Source organism: Benincasa hispida, chromosome 1 (genome assembly GCF_009727055.1).
Source record: "Benincasa hispida cultivar B227 chromosome 1, ASM972705v1, whole genome shotgun sequence".
Classification (NCBI taxonomy): Eukaryota; Viridiplantae; Streptophyta; class Magnoliopsida; order Cucurbitales; family Cucurbitaceae; genus Benincasa; species Benincasa hispida.
The window spans coordinates 22,312,533-22,339,055 of record NC_052349.1 but is presented as its reverse complement, the minus strand read 5'-3'; the positions used below and the strand labels follow the sequence as shown (position 1 = coordinate 22,339,055).

The window sequence follows — 26,523 nt, the reverse complement described above, 5'->3', positions numbered from 1 at the left end:
TAAAGCAAAAGAAAGGGGAAAAAAAGAACAATAGATAAAAACTAAAGGGAGGCTGTTATATTTATTATTGGAAATTTTTCTCATATAAATAAAAATGTCAAACTATTATTAGAAATAGAAAAAAAAATATATTAATTGAAATTAATAGACTTCTATCCGCGTCTATCACGGATAGACATGGATAAATTTCTATTAGCGTTTATCAATGATAGACTTGTATCAATTTCTATTATTGATAGGCTTCTATCAGTTTCAAGCATTGATAGGCTTTTATCAGTATTTATCAATTTATTAAAGTTTATTATTTCGTGAAAATAGTTTTTCTTATTTTTCTATTTTTTGAAAATCTCTTTTTATTATATAGACGTTTTATTTATTATAATCTTTTTTTCAATTTCGTTGGAAGTCTTACAAAAACAACCATCTTTTAATTAAAATAAAAGGAAGGGGAAAAAACTTTTAAAAAATTAAAAAAAATGGAAAAAAGTGTATTGAAAGTGAGAAGTGAAGGAATGGTTTCACGTGTAAGGTCGGAGAGGACGGTGAGGGAGCGTGCGCCATGTGCTTTGTTGCAGTAATGAGACCACGTCTTATATTATTATTTTTATTATTTTTTTCTTTTTTAATATATATATATATATTGGTATTAATATATTATATTACAATTTTAATGGTTGAAGTTTGGTCTAAAGTATCTATTATATCTCTAAACTTTTAATTGTGTAATTAATCTTTGAATTTTTAATTTTCAGTAAACTAGGTCGCCTCTAATAAATTTGAAATTTTTAAAAATTAAATAATTGATATAAATTTAAATTTTAAGTTCAATAAAACCTACTTTCTGTTTTGTGTCTAGTAAATCTGTGATTTGAATAAATTTGAAAGTTTGAGGACTAAATTCGTAATTTAACCTTATTGATATTAGTGCAAATTTAGTTTTTACCCTTTAATTTATTAGGTTTATTCAATTTTTACCTTAAAATTTCAATTTCATCAAGCTATATTATTGACTTAGATAAGTGTTGCAGTTGAATTCTGGCTAATTACCTACTGATTTTAACTCTAAAAAAAGCAATGCATGCACAAAATTTCATAAGTTCACTAATAAAAATAATATATAGCTTCACACAAATTTTAATTGGAATTATGCATAAATTAGCCATGGAATAATTTTGTCAAAAACTCACAAATTTAAGCAAAAATCTAGCTCTCCAATATCCTTTTTCTTTCTAATCCTATCAGTTTTTATTACCATACATATGTTTTATGATTTATCAAATACAAGAAAACATTTCTAAACCCTATTAGTGGGAGAATTAATTTTTCAACCATGTTTTAAATTTAAGGTAAGAATGGATAAAACTCCACGAATCTAAAAGTTGTATTATTTTTTTCTTATTAATATAATAGTTATAATTATAATAATTATTCTTAATATTATTTAAATCGGTGGGCTTATAGTACATAAAAGGCTAAGAGGAAATGAATTCAATCCATGACGACCATTTACTTAAGATTTAATATCCTACCAGTTTCTTTGATATCCATGATCAGACGAGTTGTCTCGTGAAATTAGTTGATATGCACGTAAGTTGGTATAGACATTATGAATATAAAATAATAATAATAATGATTTATTTAGATAAGAATAAAAAGTTGTGTTGCTCATCCTTCGGATCTTGCCGTCTCTTCTTCTTCTTCTCTCTCTTTTACTAATTTTTCTCTCTATATATTGTGACCCATTTCACTTCCAACGCCTTTCAGCCAAAGGCATTCTCAAACCTCAACATTACTTTACTATGGCTTCTTGGAAGAAAACCATCATTTCTCCCTTTAGGAAGGCTTGCACCATCTTCAACCAAAACACTCGAGATCCTAAAAAGTCTCATTCCGATTCAGGTTGGCTCTCGAATCTTTTAAGTACATATTCGAATAGTCATTCTATATCGACTTTAGTTTCTCATATATGTTATATTGTTCGAGTTTTTTTCCTTTCTTGTTTTGAAGTTACAATTCTTTGTTTTAATTTCTTACTACGTATCTATCTAAACATAGTTTACCTGTTTATTAATATCTTCTTCGAAGAATTTGAATTTTCATTCTACAATTGAATTTTTCCCAATTTCATTCTTTGTTTAATTCGGTTTTTCCAGAGCAAGAGAAGCGAGTGGACGTGAGGAATCTCCAAGGAGAGGTGATGGCATGTGGGTATGAAGATGTGCACGTGATGTGGTCCATTTTAGACAAGGCCAATTCTATTGCCACTGCTACCACTATCACTTGTAATGTGTCTTCTTAACGACCGATCCCGTCATTCGATGGATGTTAATTACTTAATTGTTGTAGATAAAGTATAATACGTCTCTCTCCCGCTTTCTCTACGTTATTTTGTGAGTTGATGATTTTGTTTATGTGTAGGGAATGAATCCCCATGATTTGAAGCTTTTAATCATGGTGAGATTTAAGATTTTTATTACTCTTAAATCTTGATTAATGCCAAAAAAAGAAAAAGAAAATCCTCTCTCTCTTTTTTCTGGGAAATAGAGCCTTATCTCTGAGGAAAGTGGCTCAGATCTGATTGGTTGGTCATATTTATTTATAATTTATGTATACCACTTTTCAAGGCCTTTATTTGAGAGAGAATAAAAGAGGCTTGGATTTTTATAATGATTTTTTTTCTTGCTGTAAATTACAATAATTTTTAGTCTTACTTATTACATTTTTTTTTTCTATTTTGTTTCTAGTTTGTTAAGGATATCAATCTTGACATGACATGTAGTTTTAATCATTTGCTTTATGAATAGATGTTTACCATTAATGGACAAGTTTGGAGTTTTGAATTATGAAATTGGATGTTGATTAATTAATATGATGAAGACTTTCATCAATTCAATTGAATATATAAAATTTAAGATGATAAAAGTGAATGTTTATTTATTATTATTATTTATATAAATTATATTAAAGAAAATTATATTAAATTACAATTTTAATCTTTACACTTTTATTATTAGTCTCAATTTTTTATCCACAATTGTTCCTATATTTTGGTTAAAATTTACATGTCATTCTTGTTTTTATGAATAAATTAATAATGAAAATATAACATAATAAGCTATTTGTGGTTGCACTTTCAAAAAAAAAAAAAAAAAAGAGGGTGAGATTCAACGGAAAAATTCATTTTTTACTTTTAAACTTGACCACTTATACCATTAAAATATGTTCAAATGACTTGTCTCGTCATTAGAATAAAATTGTCAAGAAATTCATCTATGACATTCACAAATAATTCAATTTTACTACCAAATGAGCTTAACTAAGTGATACCGATCTACCATCCCTCTTAGAGGTTCAATCTTTCATCCTGTAGTTGTACTAAAAAAATCCGTTTTACCTTTGAACTTTGGAATTTGTTTCAACAACAAAAATAATAATAATAATAATCCATTGGGGAAGTTTTTTTTTTTTTTTCTTTCTTTCTTTTTTAAGTAAGATGAAATTTACATAAAATAGTTTCATTGATGTGCAAAAATTAATTGTGTAAATAATTTTCACCATGTCTATTGATATGAAAGATTTGATAACCATGATCTTATATCTCTATATAATTATTTTTACAGAAAATATATCTTTTGCATTTTTCATAACTAAAATGTACCACGTACCTATGAAACTGTAAGATATTTTGTATAGTTTAAGCTTTTAAACTATTTAACCACGTGATTAAAAATATATTTTGTTTGATTTACCAAAATATCTCTAAAACTTAAATTTTGAGCCACTAAATTCAACTGACACCACTATTGTGGTCTCTTTCAGTCCGTACAGAATGTCTCTTTCTATCATTTTCATGGATTTGTAAGGAAGAAAGATAGGGATTTGGATGGGCTTCTCGTGAACAACTTTTTCTTCACACCTTTATCTTCTCATTTCCATTTTTCAAAAATATTATCCTCCAATCGAAGAAATAATACAGTTGAAACTAGGCACATGATTGGTTTCATGGAGTAAATTCATCAAATTATTATCTTTCAACTTTTACGAATCTTGAAAAAGAAAATAACCATTTTCACTATTCAAAGTGGAACGGTGATTATTTAAGTTAGGAAGTGAAAGTACAAGAATTAAATGTTTGATTATTAGATCATAATTTTTCATTTGTTTGTATTTATTATAATAAAGTGTTTTTATTAGTCATTTTCGAATGATTTTCAATATACAATGATATGCCTTTAAAGCACGTTTTCGTTCTAGATCATGGATACACCTATATCTTATCTTAGCGTTGTTTATTTCAAAAAATAAATAAATAATACTTGGATATAACTGGACTGCAACCATTTTCATGCATCCCCTCCAATCACAAAAGGATATATATATATATAAAAGTTACAAGTGATTGTACATTTGAGTGGCTACACAAAAATGAAATGTGCCCAAGTATTTTTCATTTACTAGCTCGACCAAAGGTACAACTAATGCTCTCTTCAACATAACTAGACAGTAGACACATCAACCAGTAAGAACTCCTATAGGCTAACTCTGTTGAGTGAATCCTACTAAATTTTTGAGTCATTAAAAGTGCACCACAATAAAAATAAAAGAAATAGTATGTTTCCTTTTTTTTATTAAACATAAAAATTCTAATTCTAGATGGCACCCTCCTATGGGATGTTATCATCAAAGTCTGCCACAACTCATTTTCCAACTTCTAAAGAGAAAAATGGACCATTATGGAAATGGTCCAAATGATTGTATCAAAGAACTTTTGGCATATATGAATATCTTCACTTGTCAGTCTTTCAGAAAATTTTTGAATGGTTCTGAGAATGCTATCAAAAGCAACAAATAAGAATGAGAACTCATATCAAAAGTTGTACCCATATGATTATCAGAGCTCACTATACCCTTTCTAGTTACATAAGCCATGCCAAGTACCGTAAAATTTGTCAAAATATCTACCATATGAACTTCAGTATCAGAGACTTCATATCCTTACTCAACAGCTAGATGGGGATTAAGAACCATCCATGAAGAATCACTACGAAAGCCTTTAACTTGAGAAGATAAAGAATGTTAATTGTGGTGAAACATCAAGACCTAATAACTTTATATCCATGTCGAATAATTTACCTCCACTGGGAAAGTCCATGCTGTTTGACGATAGAAGCGACATGATCAACAGCAGCAACTGAGAATATGTTATCGAGCAGTCCTCTCTTCTTTTGCTTCAAGGGCATCTACTTCCTCGTTGGATAGAAGATCGACAATTGGTTCGTAAATGTCCCAGTCCTTTCTTTTCCTGTTGCATTTTAGTGTATACTATCATAAGCATCTATTTTTTATACTTTTACAAGCTAATGCATTTGAAGTGTGTGCTTTTTTTATGTACTTTGAACTAATTTTTAAACTAAAACTTGAGAATAGATAAGTGTAAATGGCATTAAGATGGGGAATAATACTCTCCGATTCTGAAAAAAAAAACGAAGAAGAAGAAGAACTAGTTTAGATTCATATGTAACAGAAAGAACATTATTTGTTTCTTGTTAAAAATAAACATAAACTGCTGCCTAAAAAAATTAAAATCAAGAAGTATGCTATGATCTTAGGAAAATGGTAAAAGGTCACAAGGAACAAATTGTATCTTTTTCTTTATGCCCAGAATATAGATACCCATAACCCCACCAAGTGTCATGGAAATGAGATACCTGCATATGAAGACATCTCAGCATGTCTAGATATCTCATACATGTGGGAATCTTTTTAAAACTTGAGATAAGTTGTCAATCACATGAGCACCGTATGATTCCCTAGAAACTAAAACACCCTAAACTTCTAGGTTGATGTTGAATAACATTGGATTTCTCTCTCTTGACGAGAAAGACACACGGAAACAAACATAACTGGCAGTATTAAATAATCATGTATGAATCATATACCATATACTTCTTAGGTTAGATAAGAGAGAGAAAATGAAAGGAAAATCCATAAGCAACAAGGGATGGTCTAAGCATTTCCAAAATAATAATAATATTAATAAATAGGGAATAGACTAACCGAACAACACTTGATCTATGACCAAATAACTTCACCAAGTCCACCGAAGCACCTCCAGTTTTACTGTTGCACCAAACAGAGAAATGCACCATTGCAAAAGGTAAATATTTAAGTCTCATTGCAACTCATCTGATTACAAAGAGATGAGGAACAATGCATAAGTTAGAATATCTAAATAGATACCTTACTGGTACATGCTCGAACCCTCGGCGGCCCTTCTTGCTCATTCTGCTTTCTCTTGCTGAGGCAACATTCTGCACTGCTATCTGGAACGTACACACATGGAGATGCAGTGATGAAATATATTATTCAGATTGTGAACAGCGCTAGAAAAAAATAGTCTTTAGGAAAAGGAGGCTTAACAGGCAAGAAAAAACAAACCTCATAGAGCTGTTCTCTAATCGCAACAGCAATGGCGGGCTACCTCACAAAAATAATGAAATTCATACGGTATCAAATGGTTGGAGAAAAACATTTAAAGGACGACACTTTAGATGAAAATAGCTCATTGGGAATCCATTCATTTAAAGTAGAAAGCTGCCTTTTCATGACCAAATGAACCAAACTACATGGAACAAAAAAGTTCTACTATACTATTTTGTACGTTGTACTTTACTTACTCCTACTTCAGGGTCTTCAATACCCAAATCTTTGCAGAATGTCCTGGAGAACTCTTCAGGGTCACTCTCATAGTTGTTCAAGTCCTAAAAGGCATATCATATTGCGCAAGTAAGCTTAACAATATATATGTTCTAGTCAAATGTAGCAAGTGTATGTTCAACTTTACCCACAGAAACTGATCCTTTATGAGTGTATTGTTCACTCGGAGATCAAGCTGGGAAAAAAACAGAATTGCATTATTGGGCATCAAGCTATAGAATATTGATAAAGGGAGGAAGTCGTCAAGAGATTGGTATTGTAACGCCAATGAGACAAACCTTGATTGGAATAATCTTTTCACCAGAATACATATCTTGACCTTCAAAGGATCGAAATTCTGTAAGTTGTGACTGATAAGAAAAACCCAAGAGAATATATGAGTGAATTTGGTGGCACATCAAGATTTTATTACAATTTACAGGTATTCATTTGAGTTGGAAGGTTTTTTTGTTACTATCTAAAAGAAAAATGGTTTAGGCTGACGATTCATATCCATGAAGAATGAGAGAGGGAGGTTCGGATGACTATTGTCCTTACTTGAATGGATTGTGCAATTTGTGTAATAAATGCCGGAGGAAGCTTTAAATCTTTCACTGTCCTCTTTGCAAAGATCACCACCTCTGAATCGGGATCTAGAGTAAACATAAAATTAATAACGTTATAGAAGATATTATCAGAAAAGCCAAAAAGGCATTTTCAAGTTAAGTCTCAAGGGTGCCTATGGTTTTGGAACATTTTAAGATAACCTCCAAATTCCTAGATTCAAGTTTCCATGTTAATAATTTACACCTTGTTTGATAACCATTTAGGTTCTGTTTGGTAACCATTTGGTTTTTTGTTTTTGTTTTTGAAAATTAAGCCTATTTTATCCATATTTCTTACAATGATTTGCATCTTCCTTAAGTACAATAGTTGAATTCTTAGCTAAATTTCAAAAACAAAAACAACTTTTTGAAAGCTACTTTTTTTAGTTCTCAAAATTTGGCTTAGTTTTCTAAACCATTGGTAAAAAGTAGATGACAAATGAAGAAATTTGGAGGTAGAAGTAGTGTCCATAAACTTAATTTTCAAAAACAAAAAACAAAAACAAAATGATTACCAAACGGAGCCTTAGTTTTTTGTTTTCGAAAATTAAACAAATAAACACTACTCACCCATGAGTTTCTTTGTTTTATTATCTACTTCCTAACCATATTTTTGAAATGCATTCAATATTTTGAAAACAAAGAATTCAAATGTTTCATTAAGAAAGATGATGACTATATATAGAAGTTGTGTGAATGTTCAAAAACCAAAAACCAAATACTTATCAAACAAGACCTTAAGAACCCATACTCTCTTTTTTGTATAAGAAATAGGCGGGTATATTCCATCCATCAGAGAACGAAAGAGAACAACCTAAGGGCAAGGAGTTGAGAAGACCCCTCCCCAAAGCCTAAAAAAGGAGTCTTCGAATTGTTAAAAATCATCGAAAGACTATAATTACAAAAGAATTTGGTTTTGTTAGTGCACCACCAGGAGGCAAAAAGAATCAAAAGAAGCAAACTTATCTTCACAAATTCTATTTATTCCTTTCCTTCCAATGGCACCACAAAAGAGACCGAGAAGCATATCCTAGAGAACTTTCCCTTTACCATCTAAGGCAAAACAATCAAGCCCATCAAGCATCCAGTCAGCAACTTTGTTTAGAAGGCAGCTTTCCAAACCAAAAGTTCTAAACAAAAAGTCCATCCCTTAGTAGCAAATTTATAATGCAAAAATAAGCGATTAAGGAATTCCTCGTCTTTCAAGCAAAGACAACAAAAAAAGGGGCCGGGATAGGTATTTTTAAGCTTCCTTTGAAGCTTGTCATGAGTATTTAAGCCTCTATATGCAAGGGACCAAAGGAAGAATTTGACTTTTTTTGGGAATTTTAAGCTTCCAAACAAGATTCACCAGAGGAAGGGTGGACGAGGAGGTTCTCTTAGTGATGTTCAAAAAGGTAGCTTTGGTGGTAAACTTCCCCGAGGAGTCAAGCTTCCACTTAAGGCAATTGTGACCTCCCTGAGGTGCCCATGAGTTTAAGACTTCCAAGATAGTCACCATATGACCCCAACTCTCTATCAAAAACACTTCTTCCAAGGCCCAGATTCCAGGTTTGACTGGATGCACACCAACAGTTCACAATAATAGCATCCTTTTTAAGGATAAAGTGAAGATATCGGAGAATTTCTGTGCAAGGGGTAAAGAATCACACCAACTATCCACCCAAAATAGGATCAACTTCCCATCACCCACAATAAACTCAGTTAAATTAAAAAAACTGCTCTTTATGCTTTAAAATGACAGCCCAAAGTCTAGTTTTTCTTCCCTTCTTAGGCATATTTGAATTCCAACTGTAAGCATCGACACCATAAGTAGCCCCAATTATGCATCTCCACAAAGCATTCCCTTCCTGACAAAACCCCTAGAGCCATTTCATAAGGAGAGTTGTGTTTTTCTGACGAAGGGACCCAAATCCAAGGCAACCGTAAATAGTAGGGAGAGAGGTCGAATTCCGGTTGACAAGGTGGGAAGTTGGCTTGCACTGTGTTTCCCTCCTATTAGGAAAGCCCAAAAAAACCCATGCTGTCTCTCAAAGCTAGCCCTGGGTTGGACAAAACCATTCTGAAGATCAGTGGGCCGGCTATGAAAATAATGGGGGATGTGGTTAATTCTTATTCTTACAGAATTATTGTTTCAAGCAGTGGCTCAAAAATCCTAGGCGCGTCTTTGAAAAGTAAGAAACCATTAACGAAGCACGCCCAAGCCACTCAGTGCATGAAGATCCTTGTTCGTAATTTCTTTTTAAATTCTTGAAGGAAGAAGAAACTAACAGATATTCTTTCAGAAAATAGTTAATCTTCTTTACATCTCTTATTAAAATTTTAAAAAAAAAAAAAAAAAAAAAAAAAAAAAAAAAAAAAACTGTAATTTCTTAAAATTTTCAATATCTTATCATTCATAAATCCTAAACTGTAAACTCGAACAATCAAAAGCAGAAACTACCTCCAGTCCTACACATGAATCATCATTGATTTAAAAGGAAAACATAAGAAGCAGGAGAAAGGTAAACAAACCAAAATTACCAGAAGGGTTCCAAGTGAAAGCATCTTTGAACCTCTGACCGTCGATTTCAATGTCCAAACGAATTGGCACTAGATTCTCCGCAGTCGGACTTCGAAAATGATCGAAAACATAAAGAAACACGAAACCATAAGAGAGAGAGAAATAAAGGGAAAGAACAATTGATAGTGGAGTTGAACGAGAGAAAGAACTCACATCCTGAACTTGAAAGGAGCTTTTGAGTGAGGTGAGGCCGAAGCTTTCATGGTGAATCTGTAATCGACTCCCTTGTTGTTGTGGTTTAGTTCAAATTTTGTAGCTTTTCAGAGGGATTGTATTGCAGTTCTCCGAGTTTGGATCGTTCACGATTAGAACATTGATGTGGATACGAGGTTTCAAAGCGAAGATATAAAAGGGATTTTCCTACCGATCATTGTTTGAAATCAAACTCAAATTTGACATTTGCTGATGCAAGCCTGTGGTAAGAGGAAAATTTCGAGTGATTATAGGGTTTATACAGCCTAATTTTACATTAAAACAACTAAAAATTATATATTTGTTGTGAATTTGTGAGAAAAAATAGGCACCACGGAAATACGAATATTAATAAATATAATATTAAAATAAATAAAATAATGATAAATAAATAAAATAATAGAAAATAAGAAATTTCTTCAAAAATCTCCACTTTCTCCAAAATTGGTGGAGTTTCAACTATTGTATATCTCTCTGCAAAATCTACAAATGACCACCTATTTATAGGGAATTTTTACAAGTAAGAAGTGGTACACTTGGACACTATGCAAAGGTGGTTGAATGACACATAGCCAACACATGTGATAATAAGAAAATGACACGACATTGGACACTAAGCATGGCACTGATGGACATCTATTATTATTATATAATATTTATAATACTCCCCCTTAGATACTCATTATATATATGAAGTATGCTTCATTAAAACTTTACTAGGAAAAAACCACATGGGAAAAAATCCTCGTGAAGGAAAAAGAGTACATATTTCATATAATTTATATTTTCAAAAGAATATATTTGCTCCCCTCATGAAAACATCACTTAAGATATCTAAATTGCCACATTCCAACTATGTGTACCAATTTTTCAAAGGTTATGGTAGATAATGTTTTTATAAATAAGTCTATCAAGTTATCTTTCGAACAAATTTATTGTATAGTGATGTCACCATTTTCTTCAACATCATGAGTGTAGAAAAGTTTCGATGAAATATGTTTTGTTATATCTCCTTTAATATATCATCCTTTGATTTGTGATATCATGTTGTGTTGTCTTCGTATAATATCGTTGGAAGACTTTTACTAGAAGATAAACCACATGTTTTACGAATGTGCTAAGTCGCTGATCTTAGCTATACACATTCTTTACGAATGTGCTAAGTTGCTGATCTTAGCTATACACATTCTCGACTATCCTTATCAAATGCAAGAATTTCAGCATGATTTGAGGAAGTGGTCGTTGTTATGGTCTGTTTCACTAACTGCCACGATACACCAGTTCATCCATATCTGAATAGATAACCTGTTTGAGGTCTAATTTTGTGTGGATCAAATAAATATCTAGAATCTGCAAAACCAACTAGATCAAAATTTGATTTATTTGAATAAAAAAAAACTCATATCAATCGTTCCTCGGAGATAACAGAGTATATGTTTAACTCCGCTCCAATGTCTTTTTGTTGAAGAAGAACTATATCTTGCCAATAAATTTACTGAAAATGCAATATCTGGTCTTGTATGATTAGTAAAATACATAAATGCATCAATTGCACTAAGATATGCTATTTCAGGACCAAGAAGTTCTTCATTATCATCTCGAGGTCAAAATATATCTTTCTTCACATCTAGTGAACGAACTTCCATTAGAATGTTCAATAGATGTGTTTTGTCCATATAAAATTTTTTCAAAACTTTTCCTGTATAAGATGACTGATGAATAAATATCTCATCTGCTAAATGCTCAATTTGCAAACCAAGGTAAAATTTTGTCTTTCCAAGATCTTTCATCTCAAATTCTTTCTTAAGATATTCTATTGTCTTTAAAAGCTCTTCAGGAGTTCTAATTATATTTAAATCATCAATATATACAATTATAATAGCAAATCCTAACTGTAATTTCTTTATAAAAACACATGGATATATTGGATTATTTTGATATCCTTCTTTCAATAAATATCCACTCAGGCGATTGTACCACATTCGTCCTGATTGTTTCAATCCATATAGCAATCTCTGTAACTTTATGGAATACAATTCCCGAGAATTTGATTTATATGTTTCAGGTACCTTAAATCCTTTTGGGATTCTCATATAAATATCATTATCAAGAGATCCATATAAATATGTTGTGACTACATCCATAAGATGCATATTCAGACTTTTATACACAGTCAAGCCAATTAAATATCTTAATGCAATTGCATCCACCACCGGAGAATACGCTCCTCAAAATCAATATCAAGCCTTTGTGAAAAACCTTGTGCAATTAATCTTGCTTTATATCTTATGACCTCATTATTTTCATTTCTTTTCCTCACAAATACCATTTGTATCCCACAGGTTTAACGCCTTCTGGTATTTGAACTACAGGTCCAAAAACCTGACGTTTTGAAAGTGAGTTTAATTATGCCTCGATTGTTCTTTCCACTGAAGTCAATCTTTTCTATGTTGATATTCTTCAATAGATTTTGGTTCAGGATCCTCATTTTCAGATATAATATCAAAAGCAACATTATATGCAAAGATGTTGTCGATAATTACATTAGTTCGATTCCATCTTTTTCCTGTCATGACATAGTTTATTGAAATCTCATTATTATCTTTAGGTATTTCACCTTCCTCACTAGTCATGTCGAGGATTTCTTTATGGGCATTTACATCCTTAATCAAGTATTTTTCACTATTAATTATTTTTCATTTTCGAGGATTTTTATCTTTAAAACTCACTGGTCTACCACGCTTCTGGCATGTTCCAAACTCATTAGTGACAACTTGTTGTGTTGGGATATCAATTTTTGATAGAACATTTGCAGTTGGTATATGTGACTTAGTTACTTTCTTTGCATCTATAAATGCATCTCGTAATTGATTTGCTATATTTTGCAAATGAATTATTTTCCGAACTTCAAGTTCACATTGATCTATACGAGGATCTAAATGAGACAATAACAATGCATTCCATGTAATTTCTTTTTCCAACTTCTAAATTCCTCCCCCTAATGTTGGAAAATTTGTCTCATTAAAAGACAATCAACAAATTGTGCAGTAAATACATCATCCGTCAGAGGTTCAAGATAGTTGGTAATTGATGTGGAATCATATCCAACATATATTTCTAACCTCCTTTGAAGACCCATCTTAGTGCGTTGTGGTGGAGCAATTGGAACATATACTGCACATCTAAAAATTCTCAGATGGGAAATATTTGACTCATGACCATAAGCTAATTGTAATGGCGAGTACTTATGATAAGCTACTAGCCTAGTGCGTACAAGTGACATTGCATGCAAGATAGCATGTCCCCATACAGATGAAGGAAGCTTAGTTCTCATAAATAATGGTCTTACAATTAATTGCAAGCATTTTATAAATGATTCTGCTAAACCATTTTATGTATGAATATGAGCTACAGGATGTTCAACACTTATCCCAATTGATTTACAATCATTATCGGGATGTAAATTCACCAACATTATCAGGACGAATGGTCTTAATTGTATAATCAGGAAATTGTGCCTTTAACCTAAATATTTGAGTAAGTAATCTTGCAAATGCAAGATTTTGACTTGATAATAAGAACACATGTGACCACCTGTTGGATGCATCTATTAATACCATAAAATATCTAAATGGTCCACTTGGTGGGTTAATAGGTCCACATATGTCACCATGAATTCGTTCTAAAAATGCAAGTGATTTAGTCCCCACTTTAGCTGGTGATGGTCTAATTATCAATTTTTCTTGAGAGCAAGCATCACACGATAATTCATTAGATTGAAGAATTTTCTGGCTCTTCAATGGGCGTCCATTTTAATTCTCAATAATTCTTCTCATCATTATAGATTTTGGATTACCCAATCGGTTATGCCAAATTGTAAGTATGTCTGGATTCATGAACTTCAGGTTCATTATTGCATATGTTTCAATTACTCGTATATGAGTATAATACAATCCAAAAGATAAAGTAGACAACTCTTTCAATATACGATTTTCATTTGAGACAGTGGATATGATATATAGATATTTCACATTATATTTACTATCAGTCTCAATATGATAACCAATGCAATGTATATCTTTAAAACTAAGCAGATTTCTCTTTGATTGACTAGAGAACAATGCATTGTCAATTGTAAATTTTGTTCCTCTAGGTAAAATAATATTTGTTTTTCCAAATCCTTCAATCAGATTTGCAAAACCTGATATTGTATTGACTTTTGCTTCCAGCATGTCAGTTTGGAAAAATATTTTCTACTTGTAATTATTGCATGTGTAGTTGCACTGCCAGACGTAGATCTTCTTTACTCATTTTTTACTCACCCAATATATAAAAGTGATCCAGGTTTCTTCATTAAAAGAAAATAATTATAACAAGACAAACAACATTTGGAATATACAAAGGTTAACATCTATTAAGAGAAGAAAGAAAAAAACATGGAGATGAAAAAGAAAAAAAAAACATTAAATCTAAATATTTTCAAAGTCAAAGGAAACACTTGATGTTCCATCAATTTTGTCGATTTTCTCTTCAGGAGATTCAAAGAAGTCCACCACATCTAATTTTTTCACATGGGATGGGTAAAATATGTAATTATCCTAATATGCAAATTTGCTTCCACATTTTTCTCTTTTTCCTTCAAGGAGGCTTGATAGAAATCAATTAAGTGTTTTGACGTACGACAGGTATGTGATCAATGCCCAGTCATTCCGCATCGGAAGCATTTATTTTCAACATTTTTTGAATTCTTATCTTGTGGAGCTTTTACTTTTTCTTTTGAAATTTGAATGATTATAACGACCACCACTAAAATAATAATTATTTCTTCTTCTGCTACAATTACGACCTCGACCATGACCGCGATCTCGCTCACGATTAGTAAAACTCATAGTATTTACTTCATGGAATGTTGTTCCAATTGGTCGAGCTTCATGATTTTTCATCCACGATTTAAAATTTACAACATTCACTTCAGGGAATGTTGTTACTCTAGTTGACTGAGATTCATATATTTTTTTAATCAATAATTCGTTATTTCATTTAGCCACGATAAGACATCATATGAGTGCAAAATACTTTTAAAATATTTCTCTCGATATTGCTACTGTAGGAGCATATCTGAAATGTAGAAAAATGTCTTCTCTAACGTATTGATTTAAAATTTTGGAGCCTCAAACCCATCCATTTACGACAAGCTTTTGGGAAAAAAAAATTATTTTTTGATGATCATATTTTTGTGGCATCCTGGTGTATTTTGGCATCTAAGCACTAATGACAAATAATTATTACCATTAATATCAAATGCTACAAATTCTAATTTTGTAATCTTTTTCATAGTAACACTATTACAAAATATTATAAATTTAATATATATCAAATATGTAAAACAACATTTAATTTATTAATTATAACAAAAAGAAAAAAACCGACGTACCTGACCTATCTTTAGTGGGGAAACGGAGCTCGTACTGATAATGTGTTGTGAATTTATGGGAGAAAACAAAGCACAATGGGAACATGAATATTAATAAATATAATGTTAAAATAAATAAATAAACAAATAAAATAAAATAATAGAAAATAGGAAATTTCTTCAAAAATCTCATCATTCTCCAAAATTGGTAGAGTTTCAACCAATGTATATCTGGCTACAAAATCCACAAACGACCACTTATTTATAGAAAATTTTGGCAAGTAAGAAGTAGCACACTTGGACACTATGCATAGGTGGTTGAATGACACATAGCTAATACACATGATAATGAGAAAATGACACTTGGCATTCGACTCTAAGCATGACACTAATGGGCATCTATTATTATTATATAATATTTATAATAATATTCACGTGTGAATTTGATAAATTTGATGATTTTGGTATGATTAAAAATATATTATTCACGTATAAATTTTAGATATTTGATAAATGTGTAGATTAAATTTTGGATATTTGATAAATTGTAGATTTTGGTATTACTAAAAAACATTCATGTGTAAATTTTGAATTTTTGATAAATTTGTAGGTTTTGGTATCATTAAAAACTTGAATTTTGGATATTTGATAAATTTGTAGATTTTTTTTAAAAAAATCACAATTCACAGATCTAAATTAATTTTTTGAAATCCAATCTAAATTAATTTTTATATATCACATTTTATCTATAACTAATATTTCCTCCACCTTAAATAAAAATATTTTATTTATTAAAAAAAACTGATAATTTTTTATCTTCTAATTAATATTTACTTTACATTTAACACATGATTTTTTTTTTTTAAAGAAATCTATTGATCTAAATTATTTTTGTAAAATTATATTAGGATTTGAAATCCAAATCTCCCCTATAAACTAAGTAATTGAGTTAAACTTTAGTTTACATTTGGTATCTCCTCTTCCTAATCTTTTTTAAAGATTTTGTTAACCTTCCCCAGTTTGTATGGATTTTTTTTTTGTATATTTTTTTTTCAGGAAAAAAAATTAAGCATCATTGCCACATTTTTTGTGTTTTTTGTCTTATTCATTAACATTTTAAGTTTTTTTTTTCAGCTGACATGCATTACAATTTTTCTACTTCGGTATTTTTTTAGAACTAGAAGTATCTAGGTATCACACTTTCATCTTTTTTATTTGTTTAAAGTATGTTATCCTTTTCAATGGTCTCTTTTCCCCCTTGTCATTTAAGATGAATGGTATATTTTTTTTTTTTAAATCTTTTGTATGGGATTGAGATTTAGATTGAATAGTCTTTATTTTTTCTAAAAAAATAAAAGAATAATCTTTTTTTAAAGAAGTTAAATATGAGTTATAAATAGTGGTCTTTTCAAATGTAATAAAAAAACCCCAAATTATTTACAATCAATAGTAAAATTCAAAAAGAACCCAAAATTGATGGAAAAAATCCTAGCCCAACATGTGTAATACTGAAAATATCCCAGCCCACACAAAAAATCGCGACCCACCTAACGATTAGTTGGATTATCCAAAACCTGCTCGATACCCACGTCTTCCCACGTCTTCTTCTTCCACCAACTACCAATAACCATCTATCGCCTTCTATCTCACTGGCTTCTCCCCCTTCCGCTGCTTCATTTTCTTCTCCCACTGCTGTTGCTTCATTTTTTATCTCTTCTTCTTCTTCCTTTGTCCTTCTGCTTCATCTTCTTCTCCAGTTGTTGCTTTTGATTTTTCAATGTTACAATCTATCATCAAATCCTTCAAGGTTATAATCATTCTTTTTTCTTTTCATTTTATTACTTCTTCTATTCAATTATACTTATTAAACATTATTGTACCTAATTTTATTTAACTAGATGGTAAGCAAAAAAATGTTCAAAGTTGATGGAAGAAGAGAAAAAGGAAGGAAAATAATGAAAGCTGAATCATCAATAACCAGAGCAAAAAGAAACAAATCTGAAGAGAAGAAGAAGGTAAAACTAAAAGAGTTGATAACTTCAAATTCTCCATGTATCAATAGACCTTTAACATCAATACACACTTGTTGTGCATCATGCTTATTTAGTAATATACTTGTATGTCAACTATCTATCTTAGGAATTTTAGCAAAAACTTTAACATCAATCCATTTATTATTGATAAGTTTGAATTAAGATAGATAGAGATAGAGCACTATCTCTGTCTATCTGAGATAGACAAATATAGTATTATCTCTGTCTATCACTATCTATCTAAGATAGACAAAGATAGAATACTATATCTATCTATCATTGTCTATATGAGATAGACAGAGATAGTATTCTATCATTGTCTATATGAGATAGACAGAGATAGTATTCTATCTTTGTCTATCTAAGATAGACAGTGATAAACTTCAGTGGTAAATATTAATATCTATTTTTATAGTTCCTATATGGTTTGCACTCTATATTTGTTTAGTTGAGTGGATCTATTATTGATGACTTTGAATTGAGATAGATAGAGTTAGAGCACCATCTCTGTTTATTTTTAGATAGACAATGATAGAGTTCTATCACTGCACTATCTCTATCTATCTCAGATAGACATTGGTAGACTTCAATGGTAAACACTAATATCTGTTTCCAAAGTTTCTAATATTTGTTTAATTGAATAGATCGATTATCGATAGCTTTGAATAGATCCATTATTGATAACTTTGAATTGAGATAGATAGAGATAGAGCACTATCTCTGTCTATTTCAGATAGATAGTGATAGACTTCAATGGTAAACAACAATATATGTTTCTATAGTTTCTATACGGTTTCTACTTTTTATTTTTTTAGTTGAGTGGGTCTATTATTGATAACTTTGAATAGATCAATTATTGATAACTTTGAATTGAGATAGATATAGATAGATCATTATCTTTATCTCTAAGATAGACAATGATAGAGTTTTATCACTATCTATTTGAGATAGACGGTGATAAACTTCAATAGTAAATACTAATATCTGTTTCTATAGTTTCTACGATGATAGAGAGCTATGTCTGTCTATCTCAGATAAACATTGATAGACTTCAATGGTAGACACTAATATGTGTTTCTATAGTTTCTATAGTTTTTACACAAAGATAGAAATGATATTTGTTTATCTAAGGTAGACAATGATAGTCTTCTATCATTATCTATCCGAGATAGATAGAGATAAAGTGCTATCAGTGTCCTATCTCTTGTGTTTATATGAGATAGACAGAGATAGAGCACTAGATAGACACTGATAGAGTTCAATCATTGTCTATTTGAGATAGACCAAGATAAAATACTATCTCTGTCTATCTGAGATAAACAATGATACTCCTTTATCACAGTCTATCTAATATAGACAGTGGTTCTTACTTTCTATTATATACTTGCAGGTAGATAAAGTTGAGGAAGACGTTGAAATTGAAACTGCAAAGGAAGAAGATGAGGTTGAAGAAGATACTAAAACAGATAAAGAAGAACAAGAAGTTGAAGTAGAAGTAGAAGAAGTTGAATTAGAAGAAAATCAAAAAAGAGAAAGAAGAACTAAACATAGAAATGAGAAAAAGGTAAATATCGTTGTTTTCATACGTGATGATAGACAATGATAGTAGTCTATCATTGTCTATCATTCAGTGTTCTTCTTATGAACTCCAATATCTTCTTGCAGCAAATCAATGAAAAAAAGCAAATTGCAGATCAAGTAGAAGAGCAAGTAGATGAAGAGCAAGAGAAAGTAGGAACAAGTTCAAGAAGAGCACAATAAAGAGGAAGATATTGATAAGAAAGAGAGTGAAGAGATTCACTTTCAGAATGAGACACCAAAGAGAAACCAGAAGCGGAAGCAAATTGTTGATGAGGAAGACGAAATAGAAGAATAAAATGATAGTGAAGAGGATACAAATGAAGAGATTCATGTTGGAACTAATGTCCTAAATCTCGTGGGTCTTGTAGTTTGTAATTGTATTGTATAAATAATTTATTTATTTAATAAAATCTGAGGTATTTTATTTGACATTTAGTAGCATTAACCCATAAAACCAATAAACTAACATCTAAGGTCATCTTTTGTAGCTTAAACATGTATGTAAAGACATACAGGTGGATCGTGTTTAAGTGGTAACCTAAATGATCAGTAGTAGATGGATAAGTTGGATACCTTATTCTGGTGACACTACGAATACGGCTCGATTTGTAGGTGTTATAATTGTTGTAAAGTACTACAAATGATCCGATCTTGATCATTCATGTAGAGATATATGAGTGGGGGTGTTCAAAGGGGTTTGTATAAGACCGGACCACGAAATGAATAGTCTCATTATATAACGTAGTTAATAATAGAGACTTACATTTCAACCAGGATGACCATAGGTGACATGACCTGAATCTTGAGTGACCTGCCTATGAAGGCGGTCCTTTGATTTGTATAGGTGAGAGTGACAATATCGTCAACTCAATAAACCTACCATTTTGGGGATTCGTCTGATTGGGGAGCTGGGAACACAGCTACATAAGATAGAATTCACTCATTCCCTAATGTCGGGGTAAGTAGATAATTTGCTTCCTTAAGAACTAATTTCGAGGCTTGAACAATGTGGCGCCACACCCTCTTTTGGCCCTAGAGAGGTTTGGTCATAGTTGGACTATAACCTATTATTCATTAGAGGGATCAGTGGTACTTAAGAAGTTAGATATAACTATAGAGGCAAAACGGTAATTTTGGTCCAGTTGTATTTACGAGTAATTTGTGAAGGGTCATTTCGCTATTGACTGGTTATATCCAATGGATACAGAAAATATATTTGTAGTGTGAAGAATGCAGCTATCGGTCTTTAGTAGAGTAACCGACAGTTAATGAAAGTTGGGTAATTTAATTAACGGAGTTTAATTAATTATCCAAGTACCATTGGAGCTTCATCTACAGTCTATAAGGTCCCCTTTGTAGCTCAATTGGGATGATTGAGAATTAATTTCGGATTAATTTAAATTGTTCAAATTAATCCAAAATTAATTTGATATAATTAATTTAAAGTAATTATATGTGATATAATTAATATTAATTGATACATTATAATATAAAGTTTACTTTGAGAGGAAATAAATATTTGAATATGATTCAAATATTAATTATGTGGATTAGATTCATATAATTAAATTTAATATAAATTTGATTTATATTAAATATCATAAATTTTTTAGAGATTTTCAAACTATAAATTATATTATATTATGATATAATATAAACCATAGATTACAAATGTTATATTAGATATGACATTTAATATAATGTATATTCTATGATAAGTTGGTATCATATAATTACATTATGTTATTATTAAATTAAAAACGAGAGGGGGTTATGTAACTCCCTCCACTTATATTCTCATTCTATCGTGGGAAGTTAAAGAAAGGGTTAGTTTTTTCTGGATAGTGTATGTTGAACACAGAAGGTCTTCCCTACAAAAATTTCCTCTCTAAAAAATCCTCTCCCTCATTCCAAAATCATCAGAGCCCACAACTGCTGTGAATTCTCAACCCCTAAGGAGCATATAGAGGAAAATCTTGTGGTGGTGGTCATTTTGGTTTTTCATTCGTGATAATTCGTTGAGAAGAGATCGTGAAGAATTATTCAAGGGTAAGTGTGACTAATTCCTAAATTCTTCTTCTTGATTATTGCATGCTATAAATTTTATTGAAAATGCATAATTTTATTCTCTGTAATTTTTTATCTTTGTGAAATTAAAATTGGGACCGATCCCTACTTCTGCATTGGACCTCACAGACCTTTAATTGGTATTAGAGTGGTGTTTTGGTTCCCAATTTTTCAACTTTTGGAATTAAATTACAGAATTATGGTGGATTCTATACATTTTATGCATTTATGTTGATGAATGTATATGGATTGTATGTTATTTGCAATTCTAGATGTTTTGGGATTAGACTGCATAGTTACTGCTTTCATTACAAATTTGATTTATAAGGACCTGGTGTTTTTTGGTAGAACTGTTACAATCGAGTCTGTATTTGTTATATCTTGTGTTGTTCGTGAGTTTTTTTGATAATTTTCTGAAGAAATCAAGGCCCAAATCAGAGAAGAATCATAGGAAAACACCACTGTATAGTAGGCGACTATATAGTAGCATCGCAAGGCTGCGAAGAGACGAAGGGAAGAAATTTTCTGTAGCGTTGCAACACTAGGTCACAACGTTGCAATACTACGAGACGAAAAGAATGACGATGTTCGTGCCCGATTCGGTCCGTAGTTTGACTAGTTCACGTTCGATTTGCTTGATTCGAGCGGTTCGCAGCTCAGTTTGAGTTTTTTTTTCGTCCGCTCAAGTAGCTCTCTTGTTGTAATAGTTAGTTTTTAATTAATTAAATTAATATAAATATTATATTAATTTAATTAATTGTTTAAGAGTCCAATCCCGGTTCGATTATTGCTCTTTAAATTATGCATTTGATGTATGGCTTAATTTTATTATTTTATATGTCATAATGTATTTCATATAGTAAAATCTCATCATAGGCTATACATTAATCATGCATTATGAATATTATAAATGTTATAATATAGTTACATGATTTATTTTATAGCACGCTCATGCATCATATATTATAAGTGTTATAATATATGTTTGCATGCATAATAACCATTCTCATGCATCATTTATATTATAAGAGTTATAATATATAATTGGATGTATGTATGAATGTTATTATTTCTATTTCATTACTTTAGTTTATAATTGTTATGTATGTTAAGTAATAAAATGGAAATTGCATGAAGCATGATACTACTTTAGATAATTTTATAAATATTATAATTTTACTAAGAATATCATTAAATGCAATGTATGGTTTTAATTTATTTCATTTATTTTATAACAGCTATAATTAAATGAAATTAAAAATTAATATCAATAATTCAATTGCCTGCAAACTTAGGTTAAAATCATTTTTTAAATAGTTTTAAAATATAATTCACATAGATCCAAGTTCACAACATTTCTAATATGATTAAAAATTAGTTTAATCTTTTTAATTAGTATAATAGAATCAAATTGGTTTTAATAAAAGATTAAACTTGTAGCAAATGTATCTATAAGGGATTTTTGTCTAAGGCTAGTTCAGTCTTTAGTGGAGTGACTAGCAGTTAATGGAAGTTGAGTAATTTAATTAAAAAAGTTTAATTAATTATCAAAGTACCATTGGAGTTTTAATCTACCAGTCCATAAGGTCCCCTCTATAACTCAACTGGAATTATTGAGAATTAATTTCGGATTAATTTGAATTGTTCAAATTAACTGAGACAATTAATTAGATGTGATATAATTAATATAATGTACTTGATACATTATAATATAAAGTTTATTTTGAGAGGAAATAAATATTTGAATATGATTCAAATATTAATTATACGGAGTAGAATCAAATTGGTTTTAATAAATGTTTTCTCTAACAAGTTAACCGCCTTTACCCTACCTAGACTTCTCAAGGTGCCTTATTCCAATTTCATGAACCAATGCCTTCTTAATTTATTTCATGATCTCTTCCTAAAATATTTCTAATCTTTAGAGACTGCAAGTTTAACCTTAAAAAAAAACTTCACTCGTTTCTAGGACATCGAATGATTCATTTCAAACTTTCTTCAACCGGGGTGTTTCTAAGTGATTTTTATCCTTGCGCGATTTAGATATTCTTTTCTTTTTTTTTTTTTTTGATCTTGCACTGATCCAAGTGCCCAACCTTCGTTTTGGCTTGCCCCCACGGGTGTCATGCGGACATCCAACTACGAGCAAGGTACTTTTTCTCAGTCTAAACTCATGCCCATTTTATTTGGCAGCGGAGTTGCGATCACTTGGTTTATGCGTTGATCATGATTCCCACCTTCGTTTTGGCTTGTCCCCATGGGTGTCATGCGAACATCCAACTACGAGCAAGATCCGATCTCAACATTATGATTTTTTTTATTGAAATTTCTAAAAGTAGCAAGGTTGAAAATAACAATACTAGCATCCCTAAATTTATACACAACAATGTCCTCGTTGCTGATAGACGAAATAACTCATGCGAAGAACTTAGGAAATTTCGTAAAAATCATTTTGAAGGAAAACTGGTGGACTGCTAACTTTTAGAAATGTTTCATGAATTGATTGTTCTGAAATTAATTTGACTCTAGTACATGCAGTAAGAAATAAAGGCATGAATTTCATCATTGAAGTCATAATTGGTACGGGGAAGAATGCGGTGACTAAATAAAGTAATCAAAATTCAATGATTGAATTAAACTAAAGAGGATGCGATAGTAGAATTTAGCAATACTAACTTGAAATGTGAGAGGTGTAGAATTGAAATAAAAGAGTCAAGGAAAGATACAACCCTCAAATTTACTCTGTTGCCTGCATCATCTTTGATCACATCTTTTCTTACGATGGGTTGATCCCTCAATTGCGATGGGCTAATCGCATCTTTTCTTGCGGTGGGTTGTTCACTATGATCATTGCTAAATATCAAGAGGGTAAAAAGTATGAACGAAAGAGTTGGTAATTTTAAAGAGTAGTGGTTATACAAAAAGTAAGATAAATTCATGAAAGAAAAATATCAAAAGGATACTAAAAAAGGATTCGTCCCTAATGAGTGTGTATTGCATATCAATGCAGGGACTACTCGTTTCTTCATCATTCAGGATTCCTTAGTCCATGAAGGTTTTCTCTCATTTTCTTGATCCTCTGAGATCTTGATCGCCTCAAGCCTGAGCTTCTTCCCATTGATGCTTATCATGATCTCTCCTTTGTGCACATCAATTTTAGCACAACCAGTAGATAGAAATGGTTGTCCTAATATGATAGGCACATCTTTCTCCGCCTCATAATCTAGAATGATGAAGTCTGCCGGTAGAATGAATTTATCAATTGTAACCAAGACATCCTTCAACTATTGTGGCCTCGATTACAATGAGTACATTTTGATGAACTTTTAAATTCACCTACAGATGGAATTGTTTGCTTTTTAAGCCTTCTAGCTTGACATTTAATAATAGGAGGTAATGTTCTCATGACATCATCTTCAGCTCTATAATCCAAATGAACTTCAACCGATCTAACACAACCACTGTATGCTACTGACAATTTTCTTTTATAATAAAGGTTAACTACATAAGAATAAGTGTCTAAATTAAGATTCAAAGTATGCCTTAAATCTCGTATGGTCCTATAGTTTGTAAACATTGTATGAATAAACTCTTATGTGATTAATAATATATGATATTTTATTTACCTTGTCTATAAAATATGTGATATTTTAGTTACATTAACCACAAACCAATATACTAACATCCAAGGTTTATCGTTGTAACTTAAACATGTATGTGGAGACATATAGGTGGATCATGTTTAAGTGATAACCTAAATGGTTTGTAGTATATGGATAAGGTTGGGTACCTTATTCTAGAGACACTACAAGTATAACCCACTTTGTAGGTATTACAATTGTTGTAAAGTGATACAAATAATCTGATCCTGATCATTCATGTATTAGACATGCGAGCGGGGATATTCCATACAAAGGAGTTTGTATAAGATCGGAATATGAAATGTTTAGTCTCATTATATAACACTGTTCATAATAGAGACTTTCGTTTCACTAGGATGACCATAGATAACATGACCTGAATCGTGAGTGAGTTGTGAACTCCTACCTATGAAGGCGGTCCTTTAATTTGTATGGGTGAGAGTGGCCAGATCGCCGACTCAACAATCCTACCATTTTGGAGATTCGTCTGATTGGGGAGCTGGGAACTCAGCTACACAAGATAAAATTCATTTCTTCCTGGAAGCAGGGGTAAGTAAATAAATTGCTCCCTTAAGGGCTGATTCTGCGTCTTAAACAATATTACACCACACCCTTTCCTAAACCAAGAGGAGTTGAGTCATAGTAGGACTATGATCTATTGTTCATTAGAGGGATCAGTGGTACTTAAGAAGTTAGATGTAACTACAAGAGAAAACGGTATTTTGGCCTAGCTGTATTTACGAGCAATTTGTAAAGGATCATCGTACTGTTGATTGGTTATATCCAATGGACACAAAAATATATCTATAGTATGAAGAGTGCAGCTATCAGTCTTTAATGGAGTGCCTGACAATTAACTGATGGTGGATAATGTAGTTAAAGAGTTTAATTAATTATTCATGTACCGTTGGAGCTTCAAGCTACAGGTCCATACGGTCCCCTTGGTAGCTCAAAAGGATTTAGTTGAGAATCATTTTTTGGGTTAATTTGAATTATTCAAATTAATAAGAGGAAATTTAATTATATATGATATAATTATTGATTCAATTATATATGATATAATTGTTATAATGTATTTGATTCATTATAGTTTATTTGGAGGAAATAAATATTTGAATGGGATTCAAATATATTTTCTATGAATGTGATTCATAGTTGTTAAATTTAAATAAATATGATTTATATTAAATACCATAAAATAGAGAAAAGAAACTAAAGTTTATATTGTATATGAAAACTATAGGTTATGTGTTATATTTGATATAACATATAGTTTAATATAAATATGATATGTCATTCATGTGATGGTTGGTTTTAATTGTTTCATTTCTTATAAGTGTTATAATAAATAAAATTAGAACTAAAATCAATAACAAAGAGTTGCATGCAAGCCTTAGGCTATAATCATTTTTTAAAAGTGTTTTAAAATTTGATTGAGATAGACCTAAGATCCTGTTTCTAAAGAGATTAGAAATCTAAGTTTAATCTTTTAAATCAGATTAATAGGATTAAATATATTCCTAATCAAATATTAAATATGTAACAAATGTATCTATAAGGGACTTTTTGTCTAAAGATGGTTCTGGCCAGGTTGGGGTACTTAAGTTGATGGAAACGTCACACTCTTACCTGAGAACCTACCTGGAAAGGTGATTAACTAGATTTGTTACATGCATGCAAATTTGATGATAGTTTAATGGGACTTGAATCAAAGTTGTTTAATCATCAAAAG

The 26,523-nt window shown here is 30.9% G+C and overlaps 2 protein-coding genes across 2 annotated transcripts; one reads left to right on the top strand and one right to left on the bottom strand.

Moving 5' to 3' along the window:
* Positions 1-1,675: 1,675 nt before the first annotated feature.
* LOC120086267 lies at positions 1,676-2,685 on the top strand. The gene is made up of 2 exons (XM_039042821.1): positions 1,676-1,899; positions 2,154-2,685. The coding sequence occupies exons 1-2, from the start codon at positions 1,800-1,802 to the stop codon at positions 2,297-2,299; spliced, it is 246 nt and encodes an 81-aa protein (XP_038898749.1). The 5' UTR covers positions 1,676-1,799; the 3' UTR covers positions 2,300-2,685.
* Positions 2,686-4,752: 2,067 nt separating this feature from the next.
* On the bottom strand, positions 4,753-10,314 carry LOC120086259 (chromatin structure-remodeling complex protein BSH). The gene is made up of 10 exons (XM_039042809.1): positions 10,018-10,314; positions 9,825-9,913; positions 7,255-7,349; positions 6,996-7,067; positions 6,845-6,892; positions 6,678-6,761; positions 6,439-6,477; positions 6,241-6,323; positions 6,058-6,120; positions 4,753-5,302 (listed from the first exon to the last, which is right to left on the bottom strand). Exons 1-10 carry the CDS (start codon positions 10,065-10,067, stop codon positions 5,203-5,205), a joined length of 723 nt encoding a protein of 240 aa, XP_038898737.1. The 5' UTR covers positions 10,068-10,314; the 3' UTR covers positions 4,753-5,202.
* Positions 10,315-26,523: the final 16,209 nt, after the last annotated feature.

Bases quoted from the DNA above. Each gene is read 5' to 3' on its own strand.
- LOC120086267 (XM_039042821.1), top strand. From the start codon at position 1,800: ATGGCTTCTTGGAAGAAAACCATCATTTCTCCCTTTAGGAAGGCTTGC. The intron at 1,900-2,153 runs GTTGGCTCTCGA...CGGTTTTTCCAG, and splicing joins AAAGTCTCATTCCGATTCAG to AGCAAGAGAAGCGAGTGGAC.
- LOC120086259 (XM_039042809.1), bottom strand. From the start codon at position 10,067: ATGAAAGCTTCGGCCTCACCTCACTCAAAAGCTCCTTTCAAGTTCAGG. The intron at 7,068-7,254 runs GTAAGGACAATA...TTTTCTTATCAG, and splicing joins AAATTGCACAATCCATTCAA to TCACAACTTACAGAATTTCG. The intron at 5,303-6,057 runs GTTAGTCTATTC...AAAATGCAACAG, and splicing joins CATAGATCAAGTGTTGTTCG to GAAAAGAAAGGACTGGGACA.